This window comes from Salvelinus alpinus, chromosome 38 (assembly GCF_045679555.1).
Source record: "Salvelinus alpinus chromosome 38, SLU_Salpinus.1, whole genome shotgun sequence".
Lineage (NCBI taxonomy): Eukaryota > Metazoa > Chordata > Actinopteri > Salmoniformes > Salmonidae > Salvelinus > Salvelinus alpinus.
Window position 1 is genome coordinate 14327326 of NC_092123.1, and position 24319 is coordinate 14351644.

General features: G+C 41.3%; 1 protein-coding gene across 1 annotated transcript; it reads left to right on the plus strand.

Annotated features, from left to right (window-relative positions):
* The first annotated feature begins 709 nt into the window (after positions 1 to 709).
* On the plus strand, positions 710 to 18935 carry mtx2 (metaxin 2). Its single transcript, XM_071387680.1, has 10 exons — positions 710 to 910; positions 3274 to 3321; positions 3688 to 3734; positions 7241 to 7313; positions 8802 to 8878; positions 9473 to 9565; positions 10087 to 10125; positions 13209 to 13334; positions 14600 to 14676; positions 18328 to 18935. The coding sequence occupies exons 1-10, from the start codon at positions 871 to 873 to the stop codon at positions 18527 to 18529; spliced, it is 822 nt and encodes a 273-aa protein (XP_071243781.1). The 5' UTR covers positions 710 to 870; the 3' UTR covers positions 18530 to 18935.
* Positions 18936 to 24319: the final 5384 nt, after the last annotated feature.

Sequence of the window (24319 nt, forward strand, 5' to 3'; positions counted from 1 at the left end):
TATAAAAAGTTTGTAGCAAATCCCTCTCCCCTGAATATCATGAGAAAAGTAGATACTTGTCAAAATGTTGGAAAACACCAAAACAGAGGGGCTAAAATGCAAATATGTAAAGGTTATTAGAGACGTCTCTGCTTAACCAGTTATATGATGGAGGAACCCACACGTATTAATAGGCTAACACATTTTTTGTCTAGATCAAAAATATCCTGTGTTGTGTTTAAATCTTCAGATGTTGTCCCTCATTTTTTTTTTACAGGCAATACGGAACCAAAGCTGTATCATATCACATTATATACGACAACAAAGATCACGTTATATGATCTCTGATTGTTCTGGCAATTCTCACAGAAAATTCATTGGAAGGATATTTAACATGCTTTTTGCATTTGTATCACACAACACAGTTTTTTGAAAATCGTGATACATAAAAAAAAATGTGGTAGCTTGTACATTTTTATTTAGACCATTTTTGGAAGTACGCAGGTAAATTATAATTGCAGGCTGGGCAGGCATATTTCGTTAGTATCTTGACATAACGGTAGCAGAGCTGGTGAATGGTAGCTTTCTGGGCAGAGAGAAGATCTTGTCCTATTCATCGTATCCTTTTCCACCATACTGGTTCAGGTTGGAGCTAACCTCTTCTCAGGTCCTAGGTCAGCATTCCTACTCTGAGTGTGGCTATGGGCTCAGGTCAGAGCGACGTGTTGGCGGAACAATTGTGATTGAACTAAAGTTGGAGCAGGAAAAACTGGCGCGACGTACCACTGCGTCTGACGTCATCTTTATGACTCTACGCTAAGCGTGCCCTTAACCTTGTTTGCCACATTTTATTTTACACCATTCTGGCTTGAATTTCTGTCCGATTTCATCATGTCTCTTGCTGCAGAGGCATTCGTCTCCCAGATAGCAGGTAATGTGTGTAGTCTGTGTTCTGCAACATAAAGCTAATGTCATTAGCATTCGTTTTGTCGTTAGTTAGCATCAAAGCTAGCTAGGCTAGCCACTAGCTAGCCGTGCAAAGATTCCCTTTTGTCTGCGGCTTCGCTGACAAATGAGGTAACTAGCTTTCCATATCAAACTACACTGAACGAAAATATAAACGCAACATGTAAAGTGAGCTGAATAAAATATCCCAGACATTTTATCCCAGCGTATTTCTCTCCGATTTTGTGCACAAATTTGTTTACATTTTTGTTAGTGAGCATTTCTCCTTTGCTAAAATAATCCATCCACCTGACAGGTGTGGCATATCAAGAAGCTGACTAAACAGCATCATCATTACACAGGTGCAACTTGTGTTGGGGACAATAAAAGGCCACTCAAAATGTGCAGTTTGTCACACTAAACAATGCCACATATGTCTCAAGTTGAGGGAGAGTGCAATTGGCATGCTGACTGTAGGAATGTCCACCAGAGCTGTTGACAGGCAATTGACTGTTAATTTATTCTACCATAAACCACCTCCAATGTCGTTTTAGAGAATTTGTCAGTGCGTCCAACCGGCCTCACAACCGCAGACCACTCAGTTTGCTGATGTCAATGTTGTGAACAGAGTGCCCCATGGTGGCGGTGGAGTTATGGTATGGGCAGGCTTAATGATGGTGTTGGTGTCGAGCTTGGCCACGCAGTCGGGGGTTGAACGGGGAATACAGGAGGAGACTATAGATGCACCCCTGGGTGCCCTTGTGTTGAGGATCAGCGTGGCAGATGTGTTGCATCTTCATGAAGCCATCTTTATACTTCCTTCTTCCATTTTTAATGCTCTGGTACACAAGAAGGAGGCGAGGGCGCTCCAGTATAGTAGGTGGCGTTAATGTTAGATGCCAACCACCGATAAACCCCACAGAAGAAGTAGAAGAGGCGGGGGAACAATGGTAGCTAGCTAACTAGAACACAGGTAGAAAGTGTCGTTTGCCCCCGCCTGTCGGGCACTGCTTTCCCGCAGTTATTTTAACGACGGCAGGTATTAGCGAAGAACACTGGGTGCTAGCTAGGACTCCGATGCATAGCAGGCGGGATATGGAGCTAACGTTAGCGCCTGTTGGGCGCTGCTTTCCCGCAGTTCTGTTAACGACTATGAGGGCAGGCTTCAGTGAAAGACATGATTGCATGTTTTAGCTATGATTCCGGTAAACAGTAGGCAGGACACTGGGGCGACACCGGTAGCTATCTAACTTTGCCCTCATGTCGGGCACTGATTTCCCGCAGTTCCATTAATGACGACAAGGGCAGATGTTCAGCAGGCGGGAGCGAAGGACACTGCTAACTGGGAGGCGGGGGCAACACTGGTAGCTAGCTAGCCAGGCGATTAAATTATATATTGTATCAACTTTTCTCGCTCTGTGCGCTGCTCCAAATGTAACAACCGAAGACTAATCAGGGTCTGCATCCCAGCTCGCCATTACGGCTAAATTATATTTTAAAAACTGATGGATGCACAGGAAAAGTGGATGTAGAGAAGCAGGTGTTTTAAAACGTAACCTTTTATTTAACTAGGCAAGTCAGTCAAGAACAAATTCTTATTTACAATGACGGCCCACCGGGGAACAGTGGGTTAACTGCCTTGTTCAAGGGCAGAACGACAGATTTTTACCTTGTCAGTTCCGGATTCGATCCAGCAACTGGTTACTGGCCCAAAGCTCTAACCACTAGACTACCTGCTGCCCCCAGCTAATCGATGGAAGGGGATGCGGCTGGTTGATCAAAGCTGCCAAACATGAGATGCGCGTGAAAGTGAAGTGGACATTATTGGACTGGTGCATACAAGAAATTAGTTGCTGAATTTGTATTTTTTACTGCATAGATTGATTTTAAACATACTTTATAATAATATAACACGTCAGCTGGTTCTTTAGCTCAGTAGGGCCGATGCTTAATGTGCATTACCAGCGCTTTGAAAAGTTGATTTAATAATACTTTACTGTGGATATATTGTCTAACATTTCTTGCCACATAAGGACCAACCACTCAGACAATCGGTAGAGTATGTTGAAATGTAATTTTATTCAATATTCTAGGTTGTAGAGGACCTGAGAGGACCATTTCCAGAATCAAACAGTATAATGTCCCAGACGTTGGTGGTCTGATCCCCAGGCAATGTTCTACTAGGCCTCTGAAATTCAATCATTTTCACAGCAGCATTTTCTGATGCTGCCTCTCAGATTGGCTCAAGCTCAAAATTCATCATGTCACAACAGTGTCACTGTTCTGCAACCTGACAAACTCCTCAATGTGACCTTTTGCCAATGCTCTCCTGAATATTTTGTCCCACAGCTGCGGAGCCATGGCCTGAAAATGCCACCTTGTATCAGCCTCTGAGAGGTAAGTCATACACTCACTTTACAGAGACGAAACTGTTCATATACCTACTTCTGCATTTACAATGGTAAATCATGTGTTGGATAATGCTAAAGTTATTTACTTTATTAATTAAATTTAGTTTAGTTTTTAGTTTAGGCTTAAGCCCTGAACCCTATAATGTTGTGGACTATTAGTGCACTGCTAACCATAGACGTAAACCCAATTAAAGTTATTTGATGTAATGTTGAGGGAAATTATGCTAATGAATCAGAGAGGAATATAGGTTTTAAGAAGTTTAATAACTGTTTGAGCCATATTTATCAGTGTATCTTGTCACTTTATAAAGTGCAAATGCATGTCTGTCTTTTGGCCTGTTTGTTTTTTCAGAGGATCAGATACTACTATCAGATTGTGCATCATCACTTGCTGTACAGGTAAGATAATGTTTATGTCTTTGCCATAGTCAAAATAGGATGTGAAACCAAGAGAGTCGGCTCGTTGGCATTAGCCTTTACACAAATGTTGGGCTAGGCCTCCTTAAAAGACCATACAGTACATGGGGCCCGTAAAGCTAGTCCTCCGATCAAACATGGCCAAATGTGTTGATAGGGTTTGTCATATTTGATCAAACAATTTTATAAAACTTTTCATAAGACACCTGTTCATTAAAATCCAACAACTTCATGGATGGCATCGTTATATGAAAGATTAGAGCGTGGAAACCCCTGTGCAGATGATGGCTGCTTGTCGTTGTTGGCACTATTGTAGCTATCTGGTGTACAACTGTGCATGCCTGTGTCATGGACGGGGATCTGAACTTGGGTCTCCAGGGGAGAAACCAATATGTTAGACCAACAGGAAATTCCCACATCACAAGACCATGAGCTGGACTCATGTCTGCTACATTCACCCGTCATTGACCTCACCAAAAAGAGCCTTGTCCCACAGTTGGGCGCCATTGTCACCGGCGGGGTCTGAAACCAACATCTTGACATTTCGTCGTCGCAGACTCAGGTGACAATAGATTTCATGTGCCTTGGGGAGTTAGGTCTTAGCACAGCGTCTGCTGTGGGCGTGAAGTCCACTCTTGAGAGGCAGACTCGGCCATAGTTGTCACATTTGTAGACTGGCCCGGCTGTTGCAGATCAGGGGTCCCCAATTACATTCAGCCGTGGGCCTATTTATTTATTTATTTATTTCCTTGAGCGGAGGGTCGGGGGGCCGGAACATAGTTATAAATAATTTTTACACTGCAAGATCCCAAACATAGTATTTTACAAATATTGAATAATTTCAAAACTTGATTTACATTGGGATATGATCACATATGCCTCTATGCCTTTATGTGTGGGAATACTTAGGAACAGATTTTTGAATTGAAATCACTTTGAGCTGATTTCCTGGTGATTTTTTTCCCCCTGGTGAGTCTTATATTCAACAATAAATAAAACAAAATATTTATTTATACATTTTTTTCTCAGACTTGGGGGGACAAATAAAATCACCCGCGAGCCTAATTATGCCCACCGGCTGCTTATTGGGGTACCCTGTTGTAGATGTTGCGGCGGTGTCCTGATCTTCTTTCATTTTTGCTCCTTACTACTTAGTGTTGCGCCAGGGTGGTTTTGCTGGTTAGCAGCCCGCTGCGAAGTGCCTGCTGTTAGCGAAGATAGCCCTGGGCGCCATCTTCTCAGGTGTCGGTGTTGATGCCAAGGGGACTTGAGGTCTTGCTTGCAGAAATATCTGTCGTCTCTTTCCAGAGGATAATTCTGCATAGAGAATGTCCTTAGGGATTTGTCAGTTGGTGTTTAGCGGTACACAAGTAGCGTTCAATCGGTGACCTCACCTGCTTTGAGACGGCTTTTGTGGAGTGACGGGTAATAATGCCTTATGGCTGAAGTTGTCAATGTTTTCAGAGGGTCTGACTGAGCCCAGGATGGAGCAAGGAGGGGGATGGAAGCAACACTTACATTAGCATGGTGGCTAAGTCTGAAATGTTTTCCTATGGGAAATGCTAACTGTTTCCCATCCAAAATACTAACCTTTAGACTACTGAAATGGAATTTAGTCCAAATACTGTATTTTTTCACAAATGGGATGACTAGATAGTACTTTATGTAGCCTTTTTTTCCTAAAATATAATGCAGAGACCCTCAAATAAAATGTGACATTCTTTACCTTCACCTAATATTCATATGTAATTTGACTGCAAAAATAATGAGAAAGAAAACACTAGACTTAACATATGCGTTCAACCCCTGAGACAATACATGTGAGTCTTTCTGTAAGAGCTTTGCACACCTAGATTGTACAATATTTGCACATGATTCTTTAAAAATTTCTTTAAGGTCTCTCAAGTTGGTCTCTCATCATCGCTAGACAGCCATTTTCAAGTCTTGCCATAGATTTTCAAGCTGATTTTAAATCAACTGTAACTAGGCCACTCAGGAACATTCAATGTCGTCTTGGTAAGCATCTCCAGTGTGTATTGAGCCTTGTGCTTTAGGTTATTGTCATGCGGAAAGGTGAATTTGTCTCCCAGTGTCTGTTGAAAACCTGGTTCAGTCTGCTTTCCATCTAGGATTTTGCCAGTGCTTAGCTCTAAGTTTATTTTTATCTAAAAAAAATACTGCTTAGGCCTTGCCGATGAAGGCATACCCATAACATGATGCAGCCACTATCATGCTTGAAAATATGAAGTGGTACTCAGTGACGTGTTGTTGGATTTCCCCCAAACATAAGCCCTGGTCTTTGTGGTTGAATCTGTGTTTGAAATTAACTGCTCGACTGAGGGACCTTACAATTATCTGTATGTGTGGGGTACAGAGATGAGGTAGTCATTAAAAAATCATGTTAAACACTATTGTTGCACACAGTGAGTCCGTGCAACTTATAAGGTGACTGGTTAAGCAAATTTCTACTGCTGAACAGATTTAGGCTTGCCATAACAAAGGGGTTGAATACTTATGAACTCAAGACATTTGATCATTTCATTTTTAGTTAAATTTAATCCATTAAAGCTGCAACAACAAATTTTGGAAAAAGTCAAGGGGTGTGAATACTTTTTGAAGGCACTATACATGCGACAGAGAAGAATACTGATTCTGCAATGAAAAAAAGGATCCACATTTGTATTTTTGTATTTATTTATTTTATTAGGATCCCCATTAGCTATTGCGAAAACAGCAGCTACTCTTCCTGGGGTCCGCATGAAACATAAAACATGACATAATACAGAACATTAATAAACAAGGACAGAACTACGTACATTTAATAATGGCACATTGCTTGGAGGAAGGAAAAAAACATCCACCGTCTTGTATGAAACTATTAAAATGTATTATTCCTCTCCAGAAATGATCCCAATAACATATTGATAACTTTTATATTTTAGGTCCATATTAACATGGTCTATATTATCAGGCAGATGTGCTACTGTGGATGATTGACTGGCCCGGAGGGTTTCAAGGGGGTCCCCGGGCAGGTGGGAATGTCGAGCCCTTGTGGTACAGTGAATAGGCTATATGTGTTCAGGCTGAATGGTTCTAGCATGACTGGTAGTGCTGCTCAGGTAGTCAAAAGCAGTGGAGCCATATTGTTTTTCTTCTGCACAACAGTGCTATAATTGTTCTGGGAACCAATTTCAGTGTGCTTGCCAAAATAATGATAGTGGTGCTGTGTCTATGCTAGAACACAACTTTCTGAATTAATTTGTCTCCCCTGAATTAATTGTCTAAACCCAATTATTCTATTTTGTTCTTGAAATATTGATTTACCTTGAATGTCATTTGAAGAAAGTAAGAAAACAACCACAGTCATGAATACTAAGCATATTCTGTTGGATTTCTGTTCATATGTGTTGCTATTTGATCTACTGATTACTGCATTTAGATTGTTAACTAGCTGTGTTGTTCATTTGAAATGCTGTTTTTTGTCTCAGGCTTATCTGAGGATGTGCAATCTGCCTGTTCATGTGTCCTGTCGGTCAAACGCAGAGTACATGTCCCCATCTGGTGAGTTCTTCATGCTATTGAAAAAATGGTGTGTGCCCTCCCTCCCTCCCTCAGGTCTATGCTTGTGCTTTTGTATAACTTGACCAGCTGTTTATACGTCCCATATGTGTACATGGCCAAGAGAGCCTTTCCTGTTACATGCTGACTAGACCGGGCGCGCGTGTACACCATCGCGTGCGGATTTTTGTCCACCCACACCAGATGTGATCAGGACCCGCAGGTTGAAATATCAAAACAAACTCTGAACCAACTATATTCATTTGGGGACAGGTCGAAAAGCATTAAACATTCATGGCAATTTAGCTAGCTGGGATATAAGCATTGGGTTGTTATTTTACCTGAAATGCACTCCGACAATTAATCCACAGATAAAAGGGTAAACCGAGTTTGTTTCTAGTAATCTCGCCTCCTTCCGGCTACTTCTTCTTTGGACTTTAAAATGGCGGTTGGCAACCAACTTTAAGGTCCAGTACCACCACCAACTGGACTGGAATGTGGACCTCAGTTCATTTTTCAATTACCCACGTGGGCATATGCTCCTAAAAACCAATGAGAAGATGGGAGAGGTAGGTTTTGCAGCACATCAAGTGCTACCAATAGAACCAAGTTCTGTTTTAGTGCCTGGCTACGCAGACGCTCATTGACGCAATGATTGAATAATATGTATGTGTACGTTTATTTTGCAACACTTGTGCACGTAATGCGAGCGGTATGTGTAAATCTTTATCCCCTGGATGTGGACAGGCCTTTTGTCGGAGTATCACACATTACATCACACAAAATACTGGAGAACTTCTAATGAATTTAGGAATCACACATTTTAGGCTGTTTTTAACTGAAGAACTTCAATGTTTTTAATCACTGCATTTACATTGAATTATGCCAGTTGGAGATTACATTTATTTTATGGGAGTGTGAATCCTTAGTTTCCTTTTCCAGCCTCCTCTCATAACCGACCATCTTGCAGAGAATGATGGAGAAAAAAAATCTGTCAGATTCAATTAAAGGACAAAATTAATTTCCACACTGAATTATCATAGGAATTGTTGGCTCAAAATGGATGAACATAAATAACACCATAGCCTACCTGGGATTTGGAGAATCCAGTACTGTGTAATGGAGCCTGGTGTTTGACTTAGGATGTGATTTGCAAATGTAATTCAATATTACCACAATTTCTGTGTAATGTTTTCTTGTAAGGGTTTCAAGGTAAGCAAACAGGTTAGCTGAACACTCAAAATCAACACATAAGAGACTCAAGCTTCATCATTGATTTCTGCCCAGTCAAACCCACTCAGACACTTTACTAAATGTTCTGAATTTGATTTGCTCTGTACTTAGTGCAGCCTCCTGGGCAGTTTTGAGTAACGACATTGGAGACCAGATTCTTATTTACAGAGGAGAGGTTAAAATATGCATTCCATAATCTCTCTTCTTTCCCTTTATCACTACATTGAACTTTTATATTGCTTATTCCTCTCCCTTCAGGTAAAGTCCCCTTTGTCCATGTGGGAAATCAGGTCGTGTCTGAGCTGGGGCCCATAGTCCAGTTTACCAAGGCAAAGGTAAGTGAGCCTTATGAATGAGAAGCAGGACCCTGTCCTCTTTTAAGATCAGTCATCAATCACTCCCTACTACTCTCTCACATACATGCATTTTGTTGTGTTACAGCCTGAATTTAAAACGGATTACATTTAGTCGCTGGCCTAGACACAATACCCTATAAAAACAAATCCACTTTGGCATTAGACTTTTAAAAAAATTAATTAAAAGTAAACATGTAATCAAATGTCTTGAGTCAAGTATTCAACCCATTTGTGGTGTTTCTAACATGTATTGACTCGGGGGTGTGAATAGTTATGTAAATGAGATATTGACGTATTTCATTTTTTGTAAATTTGCCAAAATTTCTAAACATGTTTTCACTGTCACTACGGGGTTATTGTGTATAGATGGGTGAGCAATTATTTGATCCATTTTAAATTCAGGCTGTAACAACAAAATGTGGAATAAGTCAAGGGGTGTGAATACTTTCTAAAAGCTTTACTGTTATGACTGCTTGCTTATCTTAGCATCCTGCTACACTACACCCTCGTATGCGCACACACACACACGTACGTATGTCACACACACTCATCACTGCTTATCTCTCTCTCCAGGGTCACTCTCTCAGTGATGGTCTGGATGACGTTCAGAGGGCTGAAATGAAAGCTTACATGGAGCTGGTCAACAACATGCTGCTCACCGCTGAGGTACAGTAGAGAAACCCATCAACAGGAAGGAATAATCCATTACATACTGAATGTGTGGGTATTTATGCTGATGAAGCCCTCTATAATCCTGACCAGAGAAAGGAATTCGCTTGGATAGGGACTCGTGTGTGTATACAACAAGAAGTTGTTTGAAATGTCATGAGCATATCCTTGATATGATCTTGTTTCATGATTTGTGTATATTTCATTATCTACATGTGATTTTAGACATTTTACAGTATTCATTGAAATCCTTTGCACCTTAAGTAATGTTCATTAAAATCAAGCAATGACACCATGTACTCTGTGAGAAATGTTCTTCCCCCTAGATCCTTTATCCTTCACTGCTCGCCACTACTTTTCCTCCCTTTGTTTGTTTTCAAATTTTCCCCATCTCAAATCCCCCTTCTCATATTTTCTTCTCTTCATGCCTCTTGTCTTATATCCTTCCCTTTCCCTCCTTCCTTCCCCTCCATGTTCTCTCTGTGTTCATCCTTTGTATCTCTCTTTCCTCTATGCAGTTGTATATCCAGTGGTGTGATGATACCACGGCGACCGAGGTGAGTGCTCTCCCTGGCGTTCATCTTCATTAGGCTGCAGCCTCGGCCATGGCCCCCCTCTCATAAATGAGCCATGCTTTACTGAGCTTCCATTTAGTAGGCCCTCGCACACACCGCTGGGTCCCCCTCATTGCCCTCTCTATAGCCTTTTTATTGCCGCCATCAACTGTGACTTTTGTTAATTTACACCGATTTTAGAAACGTTCTCCCCCGGTTGACATTCATCTTCAATGTTAGGGATGGGCATTTGAAATATTTTCATTCATCTAATATGTCATAAGTTTCTCTTTCATTCCTTGACTAATCAAACTGACAAATACAGAGTGTTCAGTGTTCATTTATTTTCAGTGTTCATTTATTTTTAGGTTAGCAAAAACCTACCAGAGAATACTAACGGCAACAGTGAAAGAGAAGTCTGATGTTCGCCATGATCGAACTGATTCTGTTTAAAAAAAAATGTTTTTTATGGTGAGTGTTTTGCATTAATCTGTGAAAAGGTCTTGTGGAACCTCTGTTAGGTGCGCACCTATAATCGCTAATTGAAATGGGTAAAATAGAATAGGCTATTTTTTCAGGGCTGACTGGAGGGCTAAGTGCGCTTTGAAAGTAAAATGCCTTTTCATGTAAAACGCAACAGGAGAAAATTAACTTAAGACTTTCAATTGTCATGTAACAAGGATCATTTAATTTATACAAAGCTTTTTCAATTTGAAAATGGGCCTAAATAATTTTTCTGCAAAAATCTATACGTGTTCGGGATATTTCAGTTTTTGAATTAAACGTGCCCATCCTTGTTTTGTAAACACTAAAATGCCGGCATCATTTGTATTAGTGATGCACGGGTTGACTCATAACCCACAGGCAGGTTTAGGGTCATTATTGTGTGGTTGGGTGGGTGGAGTGCAGGTAGAATAAGGAGAAAACAAAACCTTTAAAAAATGCATGTATCATTCTTTTGCAATTTATATCTATAGGCTACATTGAGGTTTTTCTTTCATAATTTTAGGCTATCTGGTGCGTAAGTGCGTAAGCTTTAGGGCCTAACTGTACGTACACCAAATAGCCTACACGCTAATTGGCAAATTAGGTTTTTGATCAACGGAGGCAAAAAAAATATCAGAGTTTAATTCAATAAGAGAAAAGCTGCGAAATGGAGAGTTGGAAATATTTGGTGAAGTGGTAAGAGGATGATGGCAGTGCCAGATATTGAGGTGCTATACAAATTAGACGGTCACAAGACTGGGACATCAAATAAGCCTATGGCTCATCAAGGGAACTGTAGCCTACTGTTCAGATGTGTTAAATGGAAACTGAAATCTGAACACTGACTGTAGGTCTATAACCTCTCACATAGCCTTATATTAACTCCCGCAGAATTAAGCATTTCTTGCAGTAAAATGTTACACCAAATGTAGTTAAAATTTACTCGGGAACAGGAGTGGAGAAATAGATTTTAAAAAATCAGCATCTTATGTAAATGCACCGTTAGCATCTCTACAGTCGGTACCTATCTTTATCAGCATCATAAAACCTGATAGTATTTCAACCACAAAATATGCATGCATCCAACTGAAATCTTATCAGAAACTTGTTGGGTTGTTTTCACAGCTTTAAAAAAAAAAATCCTTACAACTGGCCAAACTGATGCCATTTGGACATTTTGCACAGAAAAGCTTTCCATTTTTGATGTTGCATTTTCTCCCTGGTCCCTAAACGTCTTTGCTCTGCGGAAGAAGCCGAGATGACAGAACTTTATCGATGTCACCTAGATTGAGGCACTCGTTCTATAGATTTATGACATTTTGGTGAGCAAGGGTTTATTGAGCCTTCTAGGGAAACATATGACCGACGAGAAGCTGCATGTATCTAATTAGTTGACTAACAAATAGCCTACCAAACTGTCGGAAATGTAATTTAAGCAGAAACGTATCTAAATCGGGTAACCAAAAAAATCCTGCACTCCCTGTCAAAAAATCGTTCCTTGCCTTTGACTGTAGCCTACAGCGCATTTGATATATTAAACAGGTTACGGTTGGGTGCAGGTCTCAGATTTTCACTATCACATAGTTGGGCAGTTGCGGATGGGTTATTAGGAATTGCGGGCGGGTGTGGGTGAAAGTAGCTGACCCATGCACCACTAATGTATACAGTGCATTTGGGAAGTATTCAGACCCCTTGACTTTTTCCAAATTGTGTTACGTTACAGCCTTATTCGAAAATTGATTAAATAAATAAAAAAATAATCAATCTACACACAATACCCCATCATGACAAAGCGAACAGGTTTTTAGAAATGTTTGCAAATTTATAACAAATCTGATCTTATTTGCATAAGTATGCAGACTATGAGACTCAAAATTTAGCTCAGTTGCATCCTGTTTCCATTGATCATCCTTGATGTTTCTACAACTTGATTGGGGTCCACCTGTGGTAAATTCAATTGATTGGACATGATTTGGAAAGGCACACACCTGTCTAGATAAGGTCCCACAGTTGACCGTGCACGTCAGAGCAAAAATTAAGCCATGAGATCAAAGGAATTGTCTGTAGACCTCAGAGAAAGGATTGTGTCGAGGCACAGATCTGGGGAAGGGTACCAAAAAATCTCTGCAGCATTGAAGGTCCACAAGAACACCGTGGCTTCCATCATTCTTAAATGGAAGACGTTTGGAACCACCAAGACTTCCTAGAGCTGGCCACCAGGCCAAATTGAGCAATCGGGGGAGAAAGGCCTTGGTCAGGGACGTGACAAGAACCTGATGGTCAATCTGACAGAGTTCCAGAGTTCTCCTCTGTGGAGATGGGAAAATCTTCCAGAAGGACAGCCATCTCTGCAGCACTCCACCAATCAGGAAATACAATAATATTTGAACCTGGGTCTATCTATAAAGCTAATAAAATATTTATCTTTGGCAGTGGTGTAATTGCGTTCAAGTATCTTTTAGTGTTTGTCTTTTAATTACAAAAACAACCAAATTTGCTAGGTACAACACCCTTTTGTTTACAAGGACCACCAAACTTAAGCCAGACAAAGTTCAATATGTGGAAACTTCTTTAATCTCACCTCAGCCTCATGTCTGTAGATCTCCAGGCCGAGATACAGCAGCCCATACTCCTGGCCCCTCAACCAAATCCTGGCCTATCAGAAGCAGTGGGAGGTCCGTCGTAAGATGAATGCCATTGGCTGGGCAGGGAAGAGCCTGGAGCAGGTCAGTGCCCTGTGTTCTCGGAAGCCCAGAACTAAAATCTTGTAATTTCTTCAGATACTCAATAAGGTTTTGGGGGGAGATGTATGAGAAAAGGTACTAGAACAAGTATTGGAAGTCTATGAGCCAAGTTTTCCCTCAATCATATTTATTTACAAAGCCCTTTTTACATCAGCAGATGTCAAAGTGCTTATATGGAGACCCAGCCTTAAACCCCAAAGAGAAAGCAATGCAGATGTAGAATCATGGTGGCTAGGAAAAACTCTAGAGAAAGACTGGTACCTTGGAAGTAACCTAGAGAGGAACCAGGCTCTGAAGTCCTCTTCTGGCTGTGCCGGGTGGAGATTAACTGTACTTGGCCATTAAGGCCAGATTGTTCTTCAAGATGTTCAAATGTTCAAAAATGACCAGCAGGGTCAAATAATAATAACTTGTTGTAGAGGGTGCAACAGGTCAGCACCTCAGGAGTAAATGTGAGTGTGAGATATTACACCACATAGGACAGAGTGACCCCCCCCCCCCCCCGACAGACTATTGCAGCATACTGGCAACTGAGACGTAATACCGTAAGACAAGGCTGAGTATAGCCCATGATGATTTCCCACACTTTACGAAGCCGAGGGGGCGCAAAACCGGACAGGAGATCCCCGTCAGTGACTCATCCCACTGAACTGGAGTATAGCGAACTTCAAAAGAAACGCTCACCCGCTAAATTGCGATTGGTTCAAATAATCAGTGACGAAACTGTTGCTTGTTACAGTTGCATCCCGCAGTCTTTTGACAGACATTAGGATACAACTTGTAACAGTCTGTCCACCAGAGATTAGCGCCCTGAGATGCCAACCTCAGCTGAAAAAGAACACCATAGTACCTGAACTACAATCAGTGCAGCTATTTTACAGATGTAGTATTTGTTTCCTTGAAAGCAGTCTATAGACAAAGAATTACTGCAATCAACACTTTGATTTTGTTTAACTAGTCACTGCCAATTAATGCTAATGTCAGCATTTTCTGTTCAAAACCTCACGTAAATCAATGCCCCACGTTTAGCATGTCATAAATGAATTGAGCAACACAATCCATTAGGCATGACATTTAAAACATGCTAAACAGGGGAGATTGACTTGCATGGGGTTTTGGTCCGAAAATGCTAATATTAGCATTTGCTGTCAGTGGCTAGTTTAACAAAACCAAAGTGTGGCTGGATTTCTCATCTCATGCAATGTTTCCACATAGTTGTAATAGTAACTGTTTCCACGCTTCTCCAGGTTTATGAAGATGTTAGCCAATGCTGTCAAGCTCTTTCCCAGAGGCTGGGCACACAGCCATACTTCTTCAATAAGCAGTAGGTTTATACAATTGTCTTTGCATACTTTTTTATTTATTCTGATAAACAAATAACAATATATCGGTTGATGCTTACATCTGTCCTATTTCACTTCTGTAAATTAAATGCATTTTTTGCATATCCCACTCTTGAAACACCCTCGGAGAGTGGAGTAATGGCGAGGGATCTGCCATTATTGAGAGGAACCATGGAGCAATTTGGGTTAAGTGCCTTGCTCAAGGGCATATCAGATTTATCACCTAATCGGCTCAGGGATTTGAACCAGCGACCTTTTAGTTACTGGCCCAACACTCCTAACCGCTGTGCTACCTGCCGGCCCTTGAAAAGAAACCGAATGAGAGAAGTGATACATTGAATTGGAGACATACAAAGGAGCAGTGGGATTCATACTCACTGTAACGCCATAATGAATGTGCTGCAGGTGGCGGCATTACCCGCTGGAGCACACAAATGGTCTATACCAGGGGTGGCAAACATAAGGATCCGGCCCACGACTAAAATGACTAAACCAAATGAAAACTGTAGAAATGATAATGGACCCATAAAGTTTTTTTGGACTGTGTACAGCTCGCTAAAAATCACCTAAATGAAAGCTACACAGTCAGGGGGCATTAAATTCCAAAAACAATGGAGACTATCTTGTCAATTTTTACAGCGTAGAAATAAATAAATTCAGTGCTGCCTTCCGGACCTTGTTGAAGACCGAATGCGGGCCCCCGGGGCAAAATTAGTTTGACACCCCTGGTCTATATCATGTTAGACCTATTATTACATTGTATTTGCCTGTTGTACTAACATTTTTGTCCTTTTACTTTATCAGTCCTTTCAATGAATCCTATTGTATTACATTAGTCACATTAAAGTGCTGCTCTTAAGGTCTCAAAACAGGTTGTTCTCCTGCTACAAAAAAAAAAAGAGGTTAGGGGGAGCCTTGTACTTGCACACCCTTTGTCAATCCAATGCTTTTAAATCCATGACAGGAACTTTGGGAGAAGTGTGGCAAATTGGGATGCAGACTAATGGGTTGTTTTGGTTCAGACTTGGGCCTATACAGTACCTCTTAGATAGCCAGGGCTTTGACTACCATTCGTTTTCACTGGGTTAGTTTACACATAGTGCTGAAGGATAGCACTGCTGAATCTGTGAACCCAGCGGTCCACTTTCTCCCATTGTCTGAGCTTTCTCCCCCCTGAGCCTGCGGGGGGAGGGGCCTCTAATTAATCTGGTAATGACATCCTGGCCTTGTCATATGCTAGAAGAGAGGACAATAACTTGCTGTAATAAAAATTAAGATTGCCAGTATGGGTGAAATCTTAAACGCCATTACAAAGCTGCCTGAGTGTGATGTGGTATAATTGACTGACTGCCTGTGCTGACCTTGGCTAGAGCAGAGAAAGAGAGTAGTCAACATAATACACTGCTCAAAAAAATAAAGGGAACACTTAAACAACACAATGTAACTCCAAGTCAATGCACATTTGTGGCCTGCTGGAGGTCATTTTGCAGGGCTCTGGCAGTGCTCCTCCTTGCACAAAGGCGGAGGTAGCGGTCCTGCTGCTGGGTTGTTGCCCTCCTACGGCCTCCTCCACGTCTCCTGATGTACTGGCCTGTCTCCTGGTAGCGCCTCCATGCTCTGGACACTACGCTGACAGACACAGCAAACCTTCTTGCCACAGCTCCCATTGATGTGCCATCCTGGATGAGCTGCACTACCTGAGCCACTTGTATGGGTTGTAGACTCCGTCTCATGCTTCCACTAGAGTGAAAGCACCGCCAGCATTCAAAAGTGACCAAAACATCAGCCAGGAAGCATAGGAACTGAGAAGTGGTCTGTGGTCACCACCTGCAGAACCACTCCTTTATTGGGGGTGTCTTGCTAATTGCCTATAATTTCCACCTTTTGTCTATTCCATTTGCACAACAGCATGTGAAATTTATTGTCAATCAGTGTTGCTTCCTAAGTGGACAGTTTGATTTCACAGAAGTGTGATTGACTTGGAGTTACATTGTGTTGTTTAAGTGTTCCCTTTATTTTTTTGAGCAGTGTACATTGTTGTGCATAGAATAAATATGTAAGGTCTTTGTGAATCCATCAATGGTATGGCATGTTGCCTTTTTAAATGGTGATGTCTCCCTCACATGGTGACAAATGACCGCCTTATTTGCTGTATGATTTGGATCTAGAGCTGTCAAAGTATTAATACCCCTTGACTTATTCCATATTTTGTTACAAGCTGAATTCAAAATTGATTACTTTTTTCCTAATCTATCTACCCACACTACCCCATAATGACAATGACAATGAACATGATTTTTGATTTAATATGAAATACAGAAATATCTAATTTACATAGGTATTCACAACCTTGAGTGAATACGTGTTAGAATCCCCTGTGGCAGCGGTTACAGCTGTGAGTCTTTCTGGGTTAGTCTAAGAGCTTTGCACACTTGGATTTACAATACCTGCCCATTTATTATTTAAAAAATTCTTCAAGCTCTGTCGAATTGGTTGTTGATCATTGCTAGACAACCATTTAAGTCAAAACTGTAACTACACCACTCAAGAACATTCTCGGATAAGCAACTCCAGTGTATATTTGGACTTGTGTTTTACGTTATTGTCGTGCTGAAAAGTGTGCCTTGTTGCAACCAGGATGCATGTTTGTGAAATATTTTTATACAGTTGATTTTATTAGGCTTGCCATAACACAGGGGTTGAAACCTTGATGTGACATTTCAGCTTTTCATTTCATTAATTGGTCAAAATTTCGAGAAACAGAATTCTACCACACTTTGGTTTTGTTTAACTAGTCAGTGACAATTATTGTTAATGTTAGCATTTTCTGTAAAAAAAACTCATGTAAATCAATGTCCCATGTTTAGCATGTTTTAAATGTCATGCCCAAATCTTCAAAAGAATTGTAAACAAATTAATTCAGCAACACAATCCATTTGGTCATGGCATTCAAAACAGGAGGGATTGACTTACATGGGGTTTTGGTCCAAAAATTATAATATTAGGATTTGTCAGACACTAGTTTAACAAAAACAAAGTGTGGCTGGATTTCTCATCTCTCAGGCCAGTGTTTCCACATAGTTGTAATAGTAACTGTTTCCACACTTGTCCAGGTTAATGAAGATGTTAGCCAATGCTGTCAAGCTCTTTCCCAGAGGCTGGGCGTACAGCCATACTTCTCCAATAATTGTGTGTAGGCCCGTAACAGAAACTCAATCTATTTTAAATTTGAGCTGTAACACAAAATGTGGAAAAAAATCTAGGTGTGAATACAGTACTTTCTGAAGGCACTGTAATAATATGCTATTTAGCAGACACTTTTATCCAAAGCGATTTAGTCATGCGCGCATAAATTTTACGTATGTGTGGTCCCAGAAAACTAACCTACAAGCCACAAATATTGGAACTAGGCCATGACTACGGGACTTAAGCCCTGTCTCGGCCACTGTCTGTGCTTATATTCCATCTATCCCCCTCTATACTTTTCATATCTTGAAAATACAAATACGAAATTGGATTGGTGAATCTGATCTCCTTTAAAAAAATAAATTTAAAAAAAGTATGTTTGTGTCAATCATGCTGAGCCCATGCTCAAACTTTTATGGGTTATAAAAGGTTCCCTTTGTCCTCAGACCGACTGAGCTGGATGCACTGGTGTTCGGCCACCTCTTCACCATCCTGACCACACGACTCACCAGCGACGAGCTGGGCGAGAAGATCAAGAGCTACAGCAACCTGCTGGCCTTCTGCCGCCGCATCGAGCAGAGCTACTTCGAGGACAGCCAAGCTGGCTCCTCGTCCAGAGGCTATTCGAAAGGCCCCTCCCTCTTTTGATGCCCAACAGTACCATTCCATCTCCATCCCATCCTATTGCATACCCAGTCCTCATTTCTCCACTTGCTTGCCTGTGAATGCCATGAACTGGAAGTATGACTTTCTTGAAAATGTAGTGGCGATCGATTCTTTGATGTAGAAACAAAATGAAAAGCAATTGTGATTTATTTTTTCCAGATTGTGCAGTTGTTTTTTTCTGGTTTGATATTTGAATGGAAAGTGCCTACAAAAATACAATTCCATAAACAACTCTTATTCTTCACAATTTGTGGTTTCTATTTAGAAGTCTGAGCTTAGTATTAAAACAAGTTAAGTATGAAATTCACAGATGTACCATGTTATCATGCTTGTGGAAAACCTTGAAGCACGTTCAAGAATTACAAATAAAAAGTGAAAGTAAGATCTATCATTAATGTTGTTTGGGTAATATGCTGTAGGTTATACTAGTTTATTAACATTGACGGTCCGAGGCCTGGGAGATAAGATGCATTAAACCAGTATTCCCAAAGTGGGTTAGGGCTTTCAGCTGGTGTATCCAGTTATAACACCCAACAAATCCCCTTAAAAGCAGTCACACATTCTGTAAATTGAGCTATTCAGTATATACAGTTGATGTTGGAAGTTTACATACATTTAGGTTAGAGTCATTAAAACGTGTTTTTCAACCACTCCATAAATTTCTTGTTAAACTATAGTTTTGGCAAGTCGCTTAGGACGTCTACTCTGCATGACAAGTAATTTTCCCAATAATTGTTTACAGATTATTTCACTGTATCACAATTCCAGTGGGTCAGAAGTTTACGTACACTAAGTTGACTGCCTTTAAACAGCTTGGGAAATTCCAGAAAATTATGTCATGGCCTTAGAAGCTTCTGATAGGCTAATTGACAATTTGAGTCAGTTGGAGGTGTACCTGTGGATGTATTTCAAGGCCTACCTTCAAACTCAGTGCCTTTTTGCTTGACATCATGGGAAAATCAAAAGAAATCAGCCAAGACCTCAGAAAATAAATTGTAGACCTCCACAAGTCTGGTTCAACCTTGGGAGCAATTTCCGAATGCCTGAAGGTACCACGTTCATCTGTACAAACAATAGTACGCAAATATAAACACCATGGGACCACGTGGAAACAATGATCGTACTTTTCGCAGAAATGTCCTCCGGTTTGATGAAACAAAAATAGAACTGTTTGGCCATAATGACCATTTATGTTTGGAGGAAAAAGGGGGATGCTTGCATGCCGAACACCATCCCAACTGTGAAGCACGGGGGTGGCAGCATCATGTTGTGGGGGTGCTTTGCTACAGGAGGGACTGGTGCTCTTCACAAAATAGATGGCATCATGAGGATGGAAAATGATGTGGATATATTGAAGCAACATCTCAAGACATCAGTCAGGAAGTTAAAGCTTGGTCGCAAATGGGTCTTCCAAATGGACAATGACCCCAAGTATACTTCCAAAGTTGTGGCAAAATGGCTTAAGGACAACAAAGTCAAGGAATTGGAGTGGCCATCACAAAGCCCTGAACTCAATCCTATAGAAAATTTGTGGGCAGAACTGAAAAATAAATAAAACCTGAAATAAATCATTCTCTCTAATATTATTCTGACATTTCACATTCTTAAAATAAAGTGGTGATCCTAAGACAGGGAATTTTTACTAGGATTAAATGTCAGGAATTGTGTAAAACTAGCGTCCCACCTCGTCAACAGCCAGTGAAACTGCAGGGCGCCAAATTCAAAACAACAGAAATCCCATTATTTAAATTCCTCAAACATACAAGTATTTTACATCATTTTAAAGATACACTTGTTGTAAATCCAGCCACAGTGTCCGATTTCAAAAAGGTTTTACGACGAAAGCACACCAAACAATGGTGTTAGGTCAGAGCCAAGATTTCGCCACACTCCTCCCCCCATGAAAAAACAAAGCCCGTAGAAACAGAGAGGATGCAGGCTTTGACAGGTTCATTTTCCTGCTACACAAAACCAGGGAAGTCCTCATCATCAGAGTCCTCCATGAAGAGGTGTTGCAGGTGTTGCTTTTGCCTGCGATCCAGCTCTTCTGCCATAGGCTAGCAGGGCTTTAGGTCAACAACAACCGTCCTGACATCTTCCCCAGTGTCCTCCAAACAGACCAAGTAGTTCACTGGTCCCAACTGCTGCACTACACGGTATGGACCTTTCCATCTCGAAGCTAGCTTGGCAGTGAACTTCTTAGATGCCTTTGACAGATGATGTGAACGTACCCAGACACGAGACTTGGGTGGGAAACACACGTCTCGTCTATGTTTGTCATAGTTTGAGCTGTCATTGTTTGGCTTTGATTTTGCTGGCCTCCACTCTGGCTAGCAAGGTGTGGTGGTGTTGGACGGCATCAAACGCTGGGCAGTCAGGTGAAACACTGGAACTTTGCAAGACTCTGTCCATCGGACATTTTAGTGGTCTTCCCAGGTGGAGTTCGGCGGGAGTGACCCCAGAAGTCTCCTGCACCGCTGAGTTCAGTGCAAAGCGAAATTCAGGAAGATGCTGATCCCACCTTGTGTGCTGATCCCCCACGAATGAAGCAATCATCCCCTTTAGGGTTCGGTTTACCCTCTCGGTCAGGTTGGTCTGAGGATGGTAGGCTGTGGTCAGCTTGTCAACTACACCCCAGTAGGTACAGAGCTCTTTGTAGATTCCTGATATGAACTGCGGACCTCGGTCAGAAAGGATTTGGTCTAGAATCCCGAATCTGGTTAAGACCTTCCTTCGCAGAATTAGAGCAATGGCTGATGCAGCCAGCATCCTTCTACCCTGAATTATGCTGAATTTATCATTGAAGCAACTCTTCGAGTCTTCTTCAGACAGACTCTTGTGGATCGCCATGATGGCAGCATCCTTCTGCTGTGCTCTCCATACACTCATCATCCAGAGGAAAGGAATCATCCAGACACGTAGCGGTAGTGTAAGTGCTGCACAAGGGAGGACAAACATTGTCAGTCTCTGTAATCCGAGAAAGGGCATCTGGTACAACGTTCAGTTTTCCTTTGCGATACTCAATGATGAAGTCAAACTTCTGCAGTCTGATAGACCAGCGAATAAGACGGCTGGTGGTCTTGCCTGATGCCAGAACCCACTGCAGAGCAGCGTGGTCTGTGACAATGGTGAAGACCTTCGCCTCCAAGTAGTAGTTCCATTTCTCCAAAGCCCAGACCACAGTGAGGCACTCCCTTTCAGTCGTTGAATAATTCCTCCCGGCTGAATTAATCTTACACATCTCTCAAGACAACAACAAGACAACTGGCCAGCCACTCTTAAATATCACCTGGGCTAGCACAGGTGAAACAACTTCCGACTAGCGAGATGGACAAGCCAGCACAGATGCTACACATACTGACTAACAAGGTGACACCAATCGGTGCACCCCACGTGCTAATGTCCAACCTCTAAATTATGAATGAAAAAAACAAAGCCTGTAACAGTCTAAGAGAATGTTTTAAACCAAATGCAATGCTTGTGGTTTTAGATGCATTTAAGAACAGTTTATTGTTAACAGCTTCTTACCCCAAGCCATAAGACTGCTGAATTAATCAAATGGCCACCCAGACTATTTACATTGACCCCCCCTTCTGTTTTTACACTGCTGCTACTTGTTTATTGTCTATACATAGTCACTTTACAAATTACCTTGACTAACCTGTACCCCCTCACATTGACTCGGTACTGGTACCGTATATACAGTGAGGGAAAAAAGTATTTGATCCCCTGCTGATTTTGTACGTTTGCCCACTGACAAAGAAATTATCAGTCTATAATTTTAATGGTAGGTTTATTTGAACAGTGAGAGACAGAATAACAACAAAAATATCCAGAAAAATGCATGTCAAAAATGTTATAAATTGATTTGCATTTTAATGAGGGAAATAAGTATTTGACCCCTTCTCAATCAAAAAGATTTCTGGCTCCCAGGTGTCTTTCATACAGGTAACGAACGGAGATTAGGAGCACACTCTTAAAGGGAGTGCTCCTAATCTCAGTTTCTTACCTGTATAAAAGATACCTGTCCACAGAAGCAATCAATCAATCAGATTCCAAACTCTCCACCATGGCCAAGACCAAAGAGCTCTCCAAGGATGTCAGGGACAAGATTGTAGACCTACACAAGGCTGGAATGGGCTACAAGACCATCGCCAAGCAGCTTGGTGAGAAGGTGACAACAGTTTCTGTGATTATTCGCAAATGGAAGAAACACAAAAGAACTGTCAATCTCCCTCAGCCTGGGGCTCCATGCAAGATCTCACCTCGTGGAGTTGCAATGATCATGAGAACGGTGAGGAATCAGCCCAGAACTACACAGGAGGATCTTGTCAATGATCTCAAGGCAGCTGGGACCATAGTCATCAAGAAAACAATTGGTAACACACTATGCCGTGAAGGACTGAAATCCTGCAGCGCCCGCAAGGTCCCCCTGCTCAAGAAAGCACATATACATGCCCGTCTGAAGTTTGCCAATGAACATCTGAATGATTCAGAGGACAACTGGGTGAACGTGTTGTGGTCAGATGAGACCAAAATGGAGTTCTTTGGCATCAACCCAACTTGCCGTGTTTGGAGGAGGAGGAATGCTGCCTATGACCCCAAGAAACCATCCCCACCGTCAAACATGGAGGTGGAAACATTATGCTTTGGGGGTGTTTTTCTGCTAAAGGGACAGGACAACTTCACCGCATCAAAGGGACGATGGACGGGGCCATGTACCGTCAAATCTTGGGTGAAAACCTCCTTCCCTCAGCCAGGGTATTGAAAATGGGTCGTGGATGGGTATTCCAGCATGACAATGACCCAAAACACACGGCCAAGGCAACAAAGGAGTGGCTCAAGAAGAAGCACATTAAGGTCCTGGAGTGGCCTAGCCAGTCTCCAGACCTTAATCCCATAGAAAATCTGTGGAGGGAGCTGAAGGTTCGAGTTGCCAAACGTCAGCCTCGAAACCTTAATGACTTGAAGAAGATCTGCAAAGAGGAGTGGGACAAAATCCCTCCTGAGATGTGTGCAAACCTGGTGGCCAACTACAAGAAACGTCTGACCTCTGTGATTGCCAACAAGGGTTTTGCCACCAAGTACTAAGTCATGTTTTGCAGAGGGGTCAAATACTTATTTCCCTCATTAAAATGCAAATCAATTCATAACATTTTTGACATGCGTTTTTCTGGATTTTTTTGTTGATATTCTGTCTCTCACTGTTCAAATAAACCTACCATTAAAATTATAGACTGATCATTTCTTTGTCAGTGGGCAAACGTACAAAATCAGCAGGGGATCAAATACTTTTTTCCCTCACTGTATTGCCTCATTATTGTTATTTAATTTTCTTGTTACTTTTTTATTTGATTTTTTCATTTTAGTTTATTTAGCAAATATTTTCTTAACTCTATTTCTTGAACTGCATTGTTGGTTAAAAGGGCTTGTAAGTAAGCATGTCAGGTCTACACCTGTTGTATTCGGCGCATGTGACGTTTTCTTTTTGATTTGATTTGATTTTGATCAAATTTGACAGATTTTCATACAGATATTAAAAAATCTGCATAAAACAATATGTGCATTTTCCCGCCGGAGATGTTTCCAGCAAACTTACTTTTTGTGGATAAATGGCTGTGCGGGATGACGTAGTGCACATGAAAATAACTTTTGCCATTAAATTCCCATGTACTAAATAAAAAAGAGTTAAATGGGTTTCCATCACATTTTAAACTATACAGATGGTTTTGTCACAAACTGTTGCTTTAAATAGCAAATTTGCCCACTCTG